The sequence below is a fragment of the Nomascus leucogenys genome, chromosome 12 (assembly GCF_006542625.1).
Source record: "Nomascus leucogenys isolate Asia chromosome 12, Asia_NLE_v1, whole genome shotgun sequence".
NCBI classification, from domain to species: domain Eukaryota; kingdom Metazoa; phylum Chordata; class Mammalia; order Primates; family Hylobatidae; genus Nomascus; species Nomascus leucogenys.
This window is the reverse complement of record NC_044392.1, coordinates 57,928,924-57,945,179: the sequence shown is the minus strand read 5'-3', so window position 1 is coordinate 57,945,179 and position 16,256 is coordinate 57,928,924. Positions and strand designations below refer to the sequence as shown.

The 16,256-nt window shown below is 37.6% G+C and overlaps 1 protein-coding gene across 1 annotated transcript in view; it reads right to left on the bottom strand.

The window, feature by feature from the left end:
• SPAG17 (sperm associated antigen 17) overlaps positions 1–16,256 on the bottom strand; it is a 238,369-nt gene that overhangs the window by 79,369 nt on the left and 142,744 nt on the right. The window contains exons 21-25 of the mRNA XM_030824766.1: positions 11,354–11,590; positions 10,284–10,395; positions 8,212–8,364; positions 5,708–5,821; positions 550–725 (exon numbers count right to left, since the gene is read on the bottom strand). Coding sequence (XP_030680626.1) covers positions 550–725; positions 5,708–5,821; positions 8,212–8,364; positions 10,284–10,395; positions 11,354–11,590 — 792 coding nt within the window. The remainder of the gene's footprint in view (positions 1–549; positions 726–5,707; positions 5,822–8,211; positions 8,365–10,283; positions 10,396–11,353; positions 11,591–16,256) is intronic.

The following is a 16,256-nucleotide window of genomic DNA, read 5'->3' as shown; positions in this document are numbered from 1 at the left end:
GTGTGTGTGTGTGTGCACATGTGTGTGTGTTTACTATGATGAAGGGCTAGGGGTAATAGGTGGACTACTCTTTAATCAGAAGTGGGCTGTTAGTCTTGTTAGATTCTTAGCACATCAATATCTAAGACCAACTTGACCAAATAAAACTGATTCCATTGTTTGGTTAAATATATTTTTCTTCTAATTGTTATTTATCACAGTGGAGCTAAACAAAGTATTAAAAATAAGGAATGGCAGAAACTTGACCAACCAAAAGCAAAGAAAACCCAAGAAATAAGAGTGGATAAAAGGTTGAACTAAGTTTTTCCAAACTTAGAATGAATGACCTGACACAACTTATGTATGACAATATGTCTCCTGGAGTGGTAACCCAACTTTTGTGTACAAATCCTTCTTGTCTATTCAAAGTTGAGACTACAAGGGATGTTAATGTATCTGCACAATAAAACGTATGCACTATAATAACACTATTGACATAAGTCATGGTTTTAAAAAACTTAACACTGAAGCAGAAACAGAGTTTGGGAATCTATGGCAAGGTTCATTTACCTTTATCTCTTCTTGTTTTGGGTGCTCTTCCTCTTTAAGGGATTCTTTGGGTTTTTCTTTGCCTTTTGTTTTCCCTTTAGCTTTGCTTTGAGGAACGGTCACTATAACAGGAACCACTGTTGGAGTGAGTGCTGAAGGGATATTCAATATTGTTTCTAAATCAGGATCCTTATCTTCTATAAACAGAAAAAGTAAAAATGAAGTTGATTCAACATTCATATTTGATATCCTTGTGAAATAACATTTACAACTCAAAAATTTACACAAGTTGACAACAATTTTTACCTCCCTAAATATGATTTATCAGTTGGATAGATTTCAGGAGTAATGAAGTTGGTTTGCAAATCAGGATTGTAGTTAGAAAATTTGAGGTATTTATTACTTGGATATGCTTCACTGAATCATTATTTCTCATGTTCTTGCCTTCCCATCTACCTTGTAAACTCCTTAATGATAGGGCATTAAACTATATCTAAATTTATTTGAGAAATATTTGAGAGGCTCTTATGTATAAAATGTTTAGAGCAGCAGAAAATAATGAAAAAAATGTGCAAAAGTCCTTATAGAGTCAAAATAGTCTAAATAAGATCTGTGTAAATAACCAAACATAAAGACTACTAAATATAAATAGAATAAATGGTACGAACAAGAAAATCCAGAAAAGAAACTTGTATGTGATAAACTTGCTGGGTTTTAAAGGATTAAGGAGAGCTCATGCTAGGAGTAATTATGTGGGGAGCTCTAAAGCATCCTGTGTGTCATGAATTTTATTTTCCTCTGGGTTCCAGAAAAACATTCTCTGAATCTTTTACCTCTATAGTCAATTTTTTTTTCTCAATCTCCTCTACTTACTCTTTTGTCAGTCCCCTAAATGTTTTTATTTATTATTATTATTATTATTATTATTTTGAGACAGAGTGTCACTCTGTCACCCAGGCTGGAGTGCAGTGGTGCAACCTCGGCTCACTGCAACCTCCTCCCAGGTTCAAGCAGTTCTTGTGCCTCGGCCTCTCGAGTAGCTGGGATTACAGGCACCTGCCACCGTGCCTGGCTAATTTTTTTGTATTTTGAATAGACACGGGGTTTCACCATGTTGACCAAGCTGGTCTCGAACTCCTGACCTCAAGTGATCTGCCCGCCTCGGCCTCCAAAGTGCTGGGATTACAGACATGAGCCACCATGCTCGGCCAATCCCCTAAATGTTTTTAGGTTGCAGGGTTTATTATGTTCTCAATCCTGCTTGCCTGTAATAATTACTCATGAAATTAGAAAAACAACATGCTCAGGCCCCACCTTGGCCTACTGAATCAGACTCATTGGAGATGAGGCCCAGGCACTTGTATTTGTGAAACACTACATGTGACTGTGATGCACAGCTAGGGCTGAGCAACTCTCTTATATATATTAGATCTGGATGATCTCATTTACCACTGGGGCTTCAATTGTCATCTACATGCTAATGACTCCAAAATTAACATCTCAAGGCATGACCTTCCTTCTCACTTCCAGACCTATATTTCTCACTTTTTTAAGGCATCTCCTGGTTGTGGTGCTACAGACAATTCAAACTCAATTAAGTCTCTCTTCTCCAAAGCAGATTAAGCCTCCTACATTCTTAATTTCAGTTAATACCATGAGCAATTATGCACTCTGTTCCCCAAGTTAGACATTGAGATCATTTGCATTTACTCTTTTTGACTCATCCTACACATCCAACCAGTCATCAAGGCCTAAGATCTTCCTCCCAAATTATGCCTCTTCTATCTATTCCCATTATCTTATTTCAGGGTCCCATAATTGCTTGCTGGGTCTTCTGCAGCAGTTTGCTAACTGATACCATAGCACTTCCAATACCACCACTTCAGTGTACTCTCCAAACTACCATTAAAATTATGCTCCTAAAGTAAAATATGATCATGTCACCTCCCTTACTTAAAGTCCTCTGCCACTCACTGCTTATGTAGAGCATGTAACATTCTTCACAATCTGGTCTTCACCTCCCTCCACTGCAGCCACACTGAACTTTTCACCTTTCTGTGAAGATGCCATGTTTTGACACAATTGTGTGTTTATTAACATGGTTCTTAAGTTCTGGAATTCCCTTTGCTCATTTCTGTGCCTGGATAGTTTCCACTCAGCTCTAAAGTCCCATCTGAAATGCTACAATTTCTCTGAAGTATGTGCTGACTGTTCCCAGTACTCTGTTTATGTATAATTTCTAGCACTAAGACAGTTATTATTGCTCTATTTATATGTTTTCCTTGTTCATTAGACAGTGAGTTCTTTGTGTAGATGTACCATGATTTAATTCATCTTAGTGGCTCAGTGCCAGCAAGTTGCTTGACCCATAGAAGGTACAGTATATAAACAAGTGAATGGTGTTCCGTTTCAGGCATCTGGAAATTCCCCCCTCTCATCCCCATCCATTTACTAATATTCAGTAAATATTTATTGTGTACCTACTACTATGTACTGTGAAATGGATAGCCAATGATGGATGAGACAGATAAGGAGCGTATAATTTAGTGGGTAGTTCAGATTAGAACCCCTCAGGTACAATGCTGTGTGTTCAGTCTGTGATAGAGGAAATACCGAGTGCCTTAGGAACCCAGAAGAAGGGTATCTACTGCAAAATGTCTTTGTACAGTCTATTGTGGCTATACTGAACACTTCACCTTCCCATAAATGGAAAAGCCTTTCTATGCTTTTACACTACTGGACTTTTACACACGCTATTCCTGGTATCTAGAATTCCTTTCCTTCCATTTTTTGCCTGGGCAATTCTCACTCACCTCCAAAGATCCAGTTCGCATACTACTGCCACTTACTCTGGGAAGCATTTCTCAGAGCAAGTAACACCTCTATGCTGTGGCTTGCAGGATGGGAGGAAGTTTAATTGTTGAAAGTAGTGGTGCACATGTCAGGAGAAAGTATTCTGAGTAGTGGTACAGCATGAGAAAATGGGCAGATGTAAGAGACAGCATAGTTTATTCAAGGAACTGAAAGGCGCAGAAATAATAGGGTAGGAAGGTATACTTCTCTATGGGAAAATAGATCAGGTTCATTGTCATCCAGGGTTTGGGTAAAGAAGGTAAAACATAAGTTGGGGCCTGATTAAGATTAAGATTAAGATTAAGATTCTTAATTTTAGGTATATTCACTAGGTGCCCTGAAAGGCAGTAAGAAGCAAGAATGACCTATTCCTCTTAGCAAGAAGGTACAAAGTAGTGTCCAAAGATGAGATTGGGTTTCTTTATATTTTTGACTATTGCATAGCTGTACTGTCTACTCGTTCTTTGTCCAAAAGGATACTAAATTATGTTTAGCTGTGTCTACCCAATTAAAGGGGGAGAACTGGAATGGAAACTTGTTAAGCCATTAGCAGATAAAGTTCTTAAATATCAGTTATATATGAATCCTTAGGAAATGTGTGTGTGTATATATATATGCATAGAATTTTTACAAAGATTTTTACCTTCAACTTTTTAAAAAAACATATAGGATGTAAAATATTACTTATTATCTACACTATAAACATTTTCAAATGCCATATTTATAACTTGAAATTAGGAACATCTGTTTAAAATGGAATTATTACATATTAATTTAAGGGCTAAATCAAGATTAAGAAAATCACTCAGGAATAGGAGCAACAAAATTGATAGTAGGTATAAATATCTTAAGCCAAAATAATGACAACCTATATTAAGAAGAGGTAGGAATTTTTAGTGACTGGGTAGTGATAACGGATTTTAATATGTAATTTGTTAGGCATCAAATGACTTCTCCAGTTGCTGATTTAACAACAAATCAAAGGCAAAGGCAAAATTAAAACACAAAATCTCCAATAAAGCAAAAATGCTAAGAAATCCAATGGGCTCTCGAACTCAGTAGAGTTCTAGGATATTTGACACAAGGTAAGAAATAAGATTATAATCATCCATTGAAAATTTATCTCTGCAAAAAAGAAACTATATAGAAAGACAGGTAATTGGATCACCATGATCTACTCTAACATAAAGTTTCAAGTTTATGCACCACAGAATTTACCCTTTGATTTTATAATACTTTAAGAAAATATGTTGTGGTAGATCCCTCTAAAATGCATGGGAAGCCACAGATTTCCTAACTGGTTCTTGGTAAAGTGACATCCTATTTTGTGGTTTGTAAAGAAACAGCTTCCAGTTGGATAATTACTTTATTGAAAATGGGGTAGAAGGCCAGGTGCAGTGGTTCATGTTTGTAATCCCAGCACTTTGGGAGGCCAAGGTGGGAGGATCACTTGAGCACAAGAGTTTAAGACCAGCTTGGGAAACATAGTAAGACTTCATCTCTACCAAAAATAATTAGCCAGGTGTGGTGGCATGCACCTGTAGTCCCAATTACTCAGGAGGCTGAGATGGGAGGATTGCTTGAGCTCAGGAGTTTGAGGCTGCTGTGAGGCATGATTGTGCCACTGCACTCCAGCCTAAGTGACAGAGCAAGATCCTGTCTCAGAAAGAAAGAAAGAAAGAAAGAAAGAAAGAAAGAAAGAAAGAAAGAAAGAAAGAAAGAAAGAAAGAAAGAAAGAGAAAGAAAGGAAGGAAGGAAGAAGGAAAGAAAGAAAGAAGAAAGAAAGAAAGAAGGAAGTGGGGTACAGAAATCTTTCAATATGTCCACTTGATAGCTCCTTTAAGGCTAATGTCCTGAAGCACACTGAACAGTTCTATAATAACAGGATTCACAAAGAAAACCAAGAGGATTCCTTATCAATTTATGCTTTCTTTTACACCCAACTAAAAGGCTCATTTTTATGGGGTAGTTAAGAAGGATAACTGGTATATATGAGTGTATATACATGTATACATACATGTATATATATCACACAAGTAATCTTATATGTATAAGTGATTATATAAAATGTCAAAACATTTTTATTTTGTACGTATCTATGTATAAAAGATTATATATATATACTTGTATACACACACATATAGACACACACACACACACACACACACACACACACACACACCTCTTCTATTACCATCCTGCAGGAAAAACTATGAGGAGCATTAAATCACAACACGTTATTGACAAGTGAGCAGACTGAGAATGGGCAGTGGCAGGGACCCTTGGCTGTGGGGCACACTTATCCTTTCTGTTGTGTTCATTTCACCTGGTGCCATTCCATTTGATCCATAGTAACTTATTGAGAGGCAGATTCCATTTTCTAAGGTGGCAGAAAAAGATCCAAACTTGCTGAAAGCTTTATTCTTTGCATCTGATACTTCTAAAATACAAAATCAAATCAAGAACATTTTCATTTAATTCAAAATAAATATAACTAAGACTCAGTGGGAAGGCAGGGAATGGAGTTCATAACTGGTCTAACACAGTCAACTTAAAAAATAATTGGTTTAGCTTGACCATGCACTCAGGGTTGTTAGAGGTAGGGTGGAATTACGAAGATAAGAACATGAAACTCTTGTTTTAAGGACCTTAGGTTAAAGTGAAGTGAGGAAATCAATGGGTTGATGGCATAGCCATAAGCAGATTATTCATCTGGTAGGTCATCCACATGGCTTTTAAAATTAAAACCATCAGTTCAGTTTCAGTTTCCCCACATTTTAAAACATTTTCTTAAATTCCCACATTTAAACTTTTTTACATTTTAAAACATTTAAAAATTTAAACAATTTAGTCAAACATAATTTTAAACCAAAATTGTTAAGGTACTTTTTTTTCTTTTCTCAATTTTTAGGTTTAGGGGGTACATGTGCAGGTTTGTTACATGGGTAAACTGCATGCCACTGGGGTTTGATGTACAAACAATTTCATCACCTAGTTAGTGAGCATAGTACCTGATAGGTAGTTTTTTGATCCTTACCCTCCTCCCAACCTCCCCTCTTAAATAGGCCCCACTGTCTGTCATTCCCATCTTTATGCCCATGTGTACTCAGTGTTTAGATCTACTTATTAGTGAGAAAATGCAGCATTTGGTTTTCTGTTCCTGCATTAGTTCGTTTAGGATAATGGCCTCCGCTGCATCCATGTGCTGCAAAGTATATGTTTTAGTTTTTCGTGGCTGCATAACATTCCATAGTGTGTATGTACCACATTTTCTTTATCCAGTCCACCACTAATGAGCAACTAGGTTGATTCCATTTCTTTGCTATCATGTATAGAAAACACACATCTGAAGGTATATGTAAAGAATTTGTGAATTTTCTGACTTGTTTTATTTTCAGTTCACCATTTCCTCTATTATCAGATAATAAAGATGGGGCAATATTGATTTAAAATAATGTAACTCATGCAAAGATAATTTTTAGACTGGGAAATTCAAATGAACCATGGAACAAAAGGTAATGCTTTAAGAGAATGAAAAGAGAAGCCACAGAGTTGGAGAAAATATCTGCAAAAGACATATCCGTTAAAGGACTATTACTCAAAATGTATGAAGAATTCTTAAAGCTCAATAACCAGAAAATAAAAACCTGTTTAAAAAATGGGCAAGAAACTTCAACAGACACTTCACCAAGGAAGATATATAAATGGCAAATAAGCATATGAAAAGATGTTCAATATTATTTGTTATCTGGAAAATGCAGATTAAAACAAGATACCACTAGACACCTTATAGAATGGAGAAAATCTAAAACAGCAAATAATGGTGAGGATATAGAGCAACAAGAACTTTCATTCATTGCTGGTGGGAATGCATAATGTTACAGCCAATTTGGAAGACAGTTTGGTGGATTCTTCCAACATGAACTTACTCTTACCCTATAATCCAAAAGTCACACTCCTTGGTGTTTACCCAAGGGAGCTGAAAACTTATGGCCACACACAAACCTGTATACGAATGTTCGTAGCACCTTTATTCACAATTGCCAAAAGCTGGAGGCAACCAAGATGTCCTTCGGTAGGTGGGTGGGAAAATAAAATTGTGGTATATCTAGACAATGTAATATCATTTAGTGTTCAAAAGAAATAAACTATCAAGCCATGAAAAGACATGCAGGAAACTTAAATGCATATTACTAAATGAAAAAAGTCAATCTGAAAAGGCTACATAGTGTATAATTCCAACTACATGCTATTATGGAGAAAGCAAAAGTATGGACAAAGTAAAAAGATCAGTGATTATCAGGGGTTAGGAAGGAGGGAGAGATGAATAGACAGAGCACAGATACTTAGGGCAGTGAAACCACTCTGTATGATACTATAACGGTAGACACATGCCATTATACATTTGTTCAAACCCTTAGAATGCACAACACCAAGGGTAATGTAACTTTAGACTCTGGGTGATAATGATATGTTAATGTAGGTTCATCGACTGTGACAAATGTACCACTCTGGGTGAGGCATGTTGTTAGTGGAGGAGGCTGTGCATGTGTACGGGAAGAAGGTATTGAGAAATCTCTGTAACTTTTGTTCAATTTCGTCAGGAACCTAAAACTGCTATAAAAAATAAAATCTGGTAAAGAAAAAAGATAACACTTAATGTCCATTAGGGTTCAGTTCAGGAAAATAGGCATCTTCATGCACTATTAATAAGAGAGTGTATTGGTAGAAACTTGAGAAAAAGAACGTGCAATGAGCCATTTAATGGAGTGGAGTGGACAGAGACAGGAGAATTAGTCAGAAGAAAGAAACCACTAAACAACTGCTTACCTGTTTCAAGACTTTGTTCCTCATCTCCTTCTTCTTCCTCTTCTAAATAATCATCTCCTTTCTCTTCCTTTTTCACAATTTCCTTAGGGTCGTTTAAATGAATTATAAAATTGTGCTTATCCTTTATCACTCTCACTTTGATAAAAGTCGGGCCTGAGGAGGAACCATAGAATAGAAGATGGGCTGATTAGGATGCCACATTAAGCTCCTCGATAAGATGATTACACGATGCTGCACAGAAACTAACACAGGAACAGAAAATCAAACACTGCATGTTCTCACTTAGGAATGGCAGCTAAACATTGAGAACACATGAACACAAAGAAGAGAACAATAGACACCAGGGCTACTTGAGGGTGGGAGGAGGGTGAGGACTAAAAACTACCTACCGAGTACTCTGTTTATTACCTAGGTGATGAAATAATATGCACACCAAAGCCCTGCGATACACAATTTACCTATAGAACCAACCTGAATAGATATCCCTGAAACAAAAATAAAAAGGCAGCATAGAATATAAACCAGGGAGAGGAAATGCCTAGAGATGTCAACACCTCTATAAAAGAATGCCTAAGGAAATAAAGTAATGGTGGAAGTCTAGGCATGAATGGTAGGTAGACCAAGGAGGTATTTGCAGGCCTTGTAGTCACATTTCAAACCCAATTTCAGAAGAGAAAATGAACTGGCTGAGGCAATGTATACCTATAATCAATGTTATAATTCATCAAATTATATAATTAATGTGAAATGGTTTTGCAACTTATAAAAATTATGGGTTAGTTATAGTAGCTATTATTATTGTGGTCGTTAATAAAAATTTTTCCAACAACCCATTCTCTTTTTTTTTTTTTTTAAACTAGTTCAACCATTGTGGAAGTCACTGTGGCGATTCCTCAGGGATCTAGAACTAGAAATACCATTTGACCCAGCCATCCCATTACTGGGTATATACCCAAAGGACTATAAATCATGCTGCTATAAAGACACATGCACACGTATGTTTACTGCGGCACTATTCACAATAGCAAAGAGTTGGAACCAACCCAAATGTCCAACAATGATAGACTGGATTAAGAAAATGTGGCACATACACACCATGGAATACTATGCAGCCATAAAAAATGATGAGTTCGTGTCCTTTGTAGAGACATGGATGAAACTGGAAAACATAATTCTCAGTAAACTATCGCAAGGACAAAAAACCAAACACCGCATGTTCTCACTCATAGGTGGGAATTGAAAAATGAGAACTCATGGACACAGGAAGGGGAACATCATATTCTGGGGACTGTTGTGGGGTGGGGGGAGGGGGGAGGGACAGCATTAGGAGATATACCTAATGCTAAATGACGAGTTAATGGGTGCAGGAAATCAACATGGCACATGGATACATATGTAACAAACCTGCACATTGTGCACATGTACCCTAAAACCTAAAGTATAAAAAAAAAAAAAAACCCATTCTCTTTTTTAGTGTTTGGACTCATTTTTCTTCTTTTTGTTAAAAAAAAATGGCTATTTCCTTTCAGTTTAGACTGAGCTATCGTCCCTCAAAATTGACAGGACTGGGAGAAAATACTGAATTTACTATGAATCACCTGAAACTTATATGCATTGTATGCATATACAAGTCTTAGTAAGAGCTACAATAGATGGATATTGGAAGCAGGCCCCAAGCTCTGTGCTCCAGTGCTACACCAGAAAAATGCAGTAAACTCACAGAATGCACTTGGCTTCTGGGATAACAAGGTGTGCTATAATGAATATTATTAATTAATTGCTTATTGCAGTTACTATTACTATTTACCAATTGTATGGAAGTATTTTAATATTTTAACAACTGGAATGGTCATATTAGCATGTACCAGCTAAACTCTTGACTGGCGTATGCCTTGTAGAGTCAATTATAATAGAAAAAAGTGTGAAGTCTGAAAATGCCACTGTGGCACCTAAATGTATTGTGGGGGACAGAATAACACTCTCGCCTATCAAACTCAGGAGTAGAGGGCCCCTGGTTATCTGAAATGCATTATTATCTTTCCAATCATTAACCAGTTGCTTTCAAAATGTACCTTTTTCAAACATTGTCTTTTCCACTTCAATCTGCCCGCCATCAGAAGGATACAGGTAGTAACTTGACCCTGAGATTTGAGTGGGTATATTTCCCATATTGTATCCGTGAAACTAGAAGAGAAAATATCATGCTTTGAGTGTGAAGCTGCAATAGACAAAAATCAACTTACCAGTGTTAGCCAACTAAAGTTGCCAAAAGCTTAATTTCTGCTAAGTGGTATGTCTGCCACTTTGCAGACTCAGAGGCCAGTGTTCATATTATTTTTAGAAACATCTATGGTGTTATAACAGGCAGAATTAAGATCTATTATGTTAAACACTGCTCATTGGCACATTCTCATAACCTAATAAAAACTGAATCATCATACTATTGTCAAGGCAGTTCAAGAAGAAATCAGGTTCCCATTCACTGGTTGTTAATTTTCTGTTTAAAGTGAACTGATGCTGGAGAGAGTGGACACTCCACTTTAGGAGGTCATATGTAGAAGACATTTTTTACCAAGTGTTGCTAACAGAGGTCCAGGGGATTTAATGCATGCTAAAACTTGAGGACAACTGGTTTAGAGGAGTAGCTACAAAGCACAGGGGCTGTTAGATTTCTTTCCATTTTTTTCCCATCAGGTTTTCCTCAACAGCTAGCTAAGAGAGAACTGGCAAAGGGAAGGTTTTACAAAAGCATACAAGCCAGAAACATGATTGCCCACAAAGAGACAACAAAATGTAGTCAGCAAGTCTCATCATCTGAGACAGATAAAGCCAACTTTTGTGTTCACTTATTTACATATATCTATAAGAATGCTTTTGTGTCACATTTCTATCTTTATTGACCTTAGCTGGGTTCGTGGCACTCAAATAAATACTGGCCTGAGAGTGTTTTCATCTTGATGATTGGTTAGAAACAAGGTTCTAGACATCAGGGGTGGAATACAGGTTTGAGCTCATTGATACCAGAAGAAACCCTAGGCTTACTGTGGGGTAGTGAAAACAAAAGAATCTTACAATGGCCATATTTTCCCAAAACAATTAGGAATAGCCCAAAGAGACTAAGTTTTACAAAACTGGAGTTTACCGGGTAAGTTATCTCAGGTTGTGGTTGGTGGGGGGACTCTTCTGTTACATTTTGGATCTTTATTTGTTCTTCTTTAGATTTCTCCTTGTAAGGTGATTTTTTCTTCAAAGACCTACTATCTTCTTTCTCTGCGTTATCCTTGCCTTTCTTTTTACCGGCTTCTTTACTCTTCTCTGCTTTCTTTTCTTCCCCTAAGCGCTCCTCTTCTGCTAATCGATCTTGCTCTTCTTTCCATGCCTGTAAATACATTTAAGAAATTTAACAGAATTTTGAAATGAATTAAACATAGGTTCCATTCAGGTTTATTTTGGGGAATATTTAACATGATTTTTGTTAGTGTATCTCTGACAAATCAAAATACTGAACTAGACACCTTGACGTCATCCTTGATTCTCTTTCTCACTCAACTTCTGTCTACTAAATCCTGTCAATTCCCCCTTTGAGATCTCTCCTCACTTCAGCTTCTTCTCTCATGCTTTATTTTGCAATTTCCTTGGTTCAAGTCTTCATTATCTTTAGCCTGGACCATTGTAGCAGCCTCTTAACTGGTCTCCCAGTCTCCTATGCTCCACATGAGTCTGATCTTTAATTTAGGTCCTAAAGATAGTTTATTAGCAATGTGGAAGACTAGATGTTCAGAGAAACATTCCTGGGGCAAAATAATTCAAAACTGATGGATAAAATAGGTAAAATGATGGAGGATAAGTCTCCCCTAAGCACTCCTAACCACAAGCCTGTCCTCACATAGACTTGTGGCCAAAATACAGATTACCTTAACATTTTATTTTAAAACAGTTATTGAGGTAGGAAAATAGGGTCTAGAGGCAGGGAACATAAGGCTGATTCACACTTCAGCTGTGACAGGAAATATCCTCTCCTAGGGTATAGGCCAAGTAAACAACTTTGTAACTTTACTTCATTCTCTCCACTTACATAGAGCGTACCCCAAGTAACCAATGGAATCCTCTAGTGGGTATTTAAATTCTCAAAAATTTTGTAACGGGGCCTTTGAGCTCCTATGCCTGGAACTACTCCCACACTGTGGTGTGTACTTTCATTTTCAATAAATGCCTTCACTCCTTCCTTGCTTTGTTTATGCATTTTGTTCAGTTCTCTGTTCAAGACTCCAAGAACCTGAACCCCTCCACCGTTAACATTATGATTTGATATAAGCTCACAAATGAAAATCACAAAACATGCAGAAATAAACCACTCTGAGTAAGAAACAAACTGTGAAATCATATCTACAAAGACTATAGATATTGTAATTGCCAAATAGGGAATATAAGGTAAATTTTAAAACATGCTCAAATAAATAAAAAGAAGTATGAAAAGCATAAGTAAGAAAGAGGATTATCAAAAATGGCAAGGTGAGTTTGAAAGACTTCTTGAAAATGGAATTGAATTTTTGAAAAGGCAGTATTGGAACAGATAATACCTGAGACACTCCGAGAGCTGAAGACGTTCATCCTAACATTAAGGAAGACCAATAAATCAAAGACAGGAAATAACATTGGTGTATTGGACCTAGCTCATATTAACTTAAAAGAGTTTGTTGCTAAATTTTTAGAAATTTTGTGAGCCAACTGTTAACCATGACCATCATCTAAAAATTACGTAAATTTGCAATTAAGCAAAATATTAAAAACAGTCAATAAAGACTCAAAACTTACCACAATGTAAGTATTTTGTGACATTTCACTATTGTCTATGCTCTGGAGTTTATTTATGTCAATTGTAATAGTATCATGACAACATTATATAATGGTGTGCTACTGCATAGCACTGCCACCCTCATTGTTGACACATGGTAGCTTGAAATCAGCTATTGTAGGGGTACTTACACTAGAAATATCAGCAAATGCTACAAGTCAGGACTGATTGATCGTTTATTATCTAGATTTAAGGAAGCGATGGAGATCATGTTAATAATGCAGACTAGCTGTTATATTGTTACTAGCACAGAAAGTTGAGGAAATATTCTTCCAGTATTAAAAAACTATTACTTGATTCAGCAAAAAAGTTGCTAATATTATTGACAAATGAGTGAGACATATCCTTTCTTTGTTTCACTTTTGTCTTACTTGTTAACATAAATAAAAATATCAACATTCATATTAGAACTACATGTGTTTATAAATTATAATCATAGGTTGGCTAAGGATACAACAATTTAGCAAAAATCAATTTGTAGAAATCAAAATGCTATCTGGAATTTATGGGTAGCTATATGGAATTTACACAAATAATATTATATGCTTTATTATTATATGTAAATTTTGTACTATATATACTCTATATCAGAAACATTAATAACTTATGTACATGTATGTATACTTTTGTTTTCCTAGAGAGCTACTGCTTAAGCATTTACCAGCACACCACTGAACGTTTTCAAAGCAGCTAGAGAGAAAAGATAAACTGTCCACTTTGGGAGGCCAAGGCGGGTGGATCACAAGGTCAGGAGTTTGAGACCAGCCTGGCCAACATGGTGAAACCCCATCTCTACTAAAAATACAAAAATTAGCTGGGTGTGGTGGCGGGTGCCTGTAATCCCAGCTACTCAGGAGGCTGAGGCAGGAGAATCACTTGAACCCGGGAGACAGAAGTTGCAGTGAGCCGAGATCACACCACTGCACTCCAGCCTGGGCAACAGAGCAAGACTCTTGTCTCCAAAAAAAAAAAAAAAGATAAACTGTCTATAAAAGAATGACAAATTAGATGGACAATCAACTTGTTAACAGCCACAATGTGTCAGCAAGGAAAATGTGGAAAAATATCTTCAGAGGTTATGTAGTTTGGATTTGTGCTCCTGCTCAAATCTCATGTGGAATTGTAAACCCCAGTGTTGGAGGAGGAGCCTGGTGGGAGGTGATTGGATCACAGGGGCAGATTTTCCCCTTGCTGTTCTTATGATAGTGAGTGAGTTCTCAGGAGATCTGGTTGTTTAAAAGTGTGCAGCATCTCCTCCTTCATTCTCTTCCTCCTGCTCCAGTCATGGAGGATGTGCCTGCCTCCCCTTCCCCTTCAGCCAGGATTATAAGTTTCCTGAGGCCTCTCCAGCCATGTTTCCTGTACAGCCTGCAGAACCGTGAGCCAATTATATCTTTTCTTAATAAATTACCAAGTCTTAGGTAGTTCTTTATAAAAATGTAAGAAAAGACTAACACAAGAGTGATAAGAGGAAATTAAAAAGCCAACCAAGAATTTTATAAATGAAAACTATGTTTAATGAGTAAGGGCAAAATAAAGTCATTTTTCCAGATAAGTAAAAACTGAGTTTAATAGCAACTGTGATATTGGGGTATAATAAGAGACAGATATTTGGTCATCATTCCTGGCTCCTGGCACAGAGCCCCTAAGTCCCTTGGCATTTCATAAGTGATAGGAGCATCTTTTGCTCTAATGAGGCAACTCTTGTCATGTTCTTCAGGATAGGATGTGGGCTGTCCAGAAAGACCAAACCTTGATTAGAAGTTTGGGACTTTCAGCCTCATCCCCAAACCCCTCAGGTGGGAGGAGGAGCCAGAGATTGAGTTAATAATCTATCATGCCCACATGATGAAACTACCATAAAAACCTCTAAACGACAGGGTTTGGAGAGCTTCTGAACTAAGTTGGTGAATGCATCCACGCTCTGGGAGAATGACACACTCCACTTCCATGGGGACAGAAGCTCCTGTGCTTGGGACTCTTCTGGACCTTGCTGCATGTACTACTTTATCTGGCTGTTCATTTGTACCCTTTATAATATCTTTTTGTAATAAACCAGAATAGTAAGTACAGTGTTTTCCTGAGTCTTATGAGACATAAGCTTTCTAGCTAGTTATCGAACCCAAGGAGGTGATTGTGGAAACCTCCAAATGAGTAGCCAAATCAGACAGAAGTGTGCGTACCCTGGGCACCCAATACTTGTGATTGGCATCTGAAGAGGAAGCAGTCTTGTGGGAGTGAGTTAATCTATGAGGTCTGTGCTAACTCTGGGTAGTTAGTGTCAGAATGGAATTTAATTGTAAGACACCCAGTTGGTGTCTGGAAAGTTGCAGATTCATTTGGTGTGGGGAAAAAATATCCACAAATTTACTGTCAGAAGTATTGTGAGTAAAACAGTTCATAGCAACAAACCGCCAGTAAAAGAACTTCTAGAGCAAATACTCCCGGAACATAAAGAAGGAATGCCCAAGAAAACAAATGGTAAGTATGGAAATAAAGCTAAAACAACATGGACTATATAAAACAATTACAATGAGTCCAGGCATGGTGGCTCACACCTGTAATACTAGCACTCTATGGCCGGGCGCGGTGGCTCACGCTTGTAATCCCAGCACTTTGGGAGGCCGAGGCGGGCGGATCACGAGGTCAGGAGATCGAGACCACGGTGAAACGCCGTCTCAACTAAAAATACAAAAATTTAGCCGGGCATGGTGGCGGGCGCCTGTAGTCCCAGCTACTCGGAGAGGCTGAGGCAGGAGAATGGCGTGAACCCGGGAGGCGGAGTTTGCAGTGAGCCGAGATTGCGCCACTGCACTCCAGCCTGGGCGACAGAGCGAGACTCCGTCTCAAAAAAAAAAAAAAAAAAAAAAAAAAAAAAAAAAAAAAAAAATACTAGCACTCTGAGAGGCCCTGGAGGAGGTTTGCTTGAGCTCAGGAGTTCAAGACCAGCCTGAGCAACATAGTGAGACTCCATCTCTACAAAAAGTTAAAAACTTAGCTGGGCATGGTGGCACACTGCTATAGTCCTAGCTACTTGGCAGGCTGAGGCAGGAGGATCATTTGAGCCCAGGAATTTGAGGCTGCAGTGAGCTATAATCATGCCACTGCACTCCAGCCTGGGTGACAGAGCAAGAACCTGTTCCTAAAACAAAAAATAAAATATAAATAAATAAATAAATGAAACAATTAC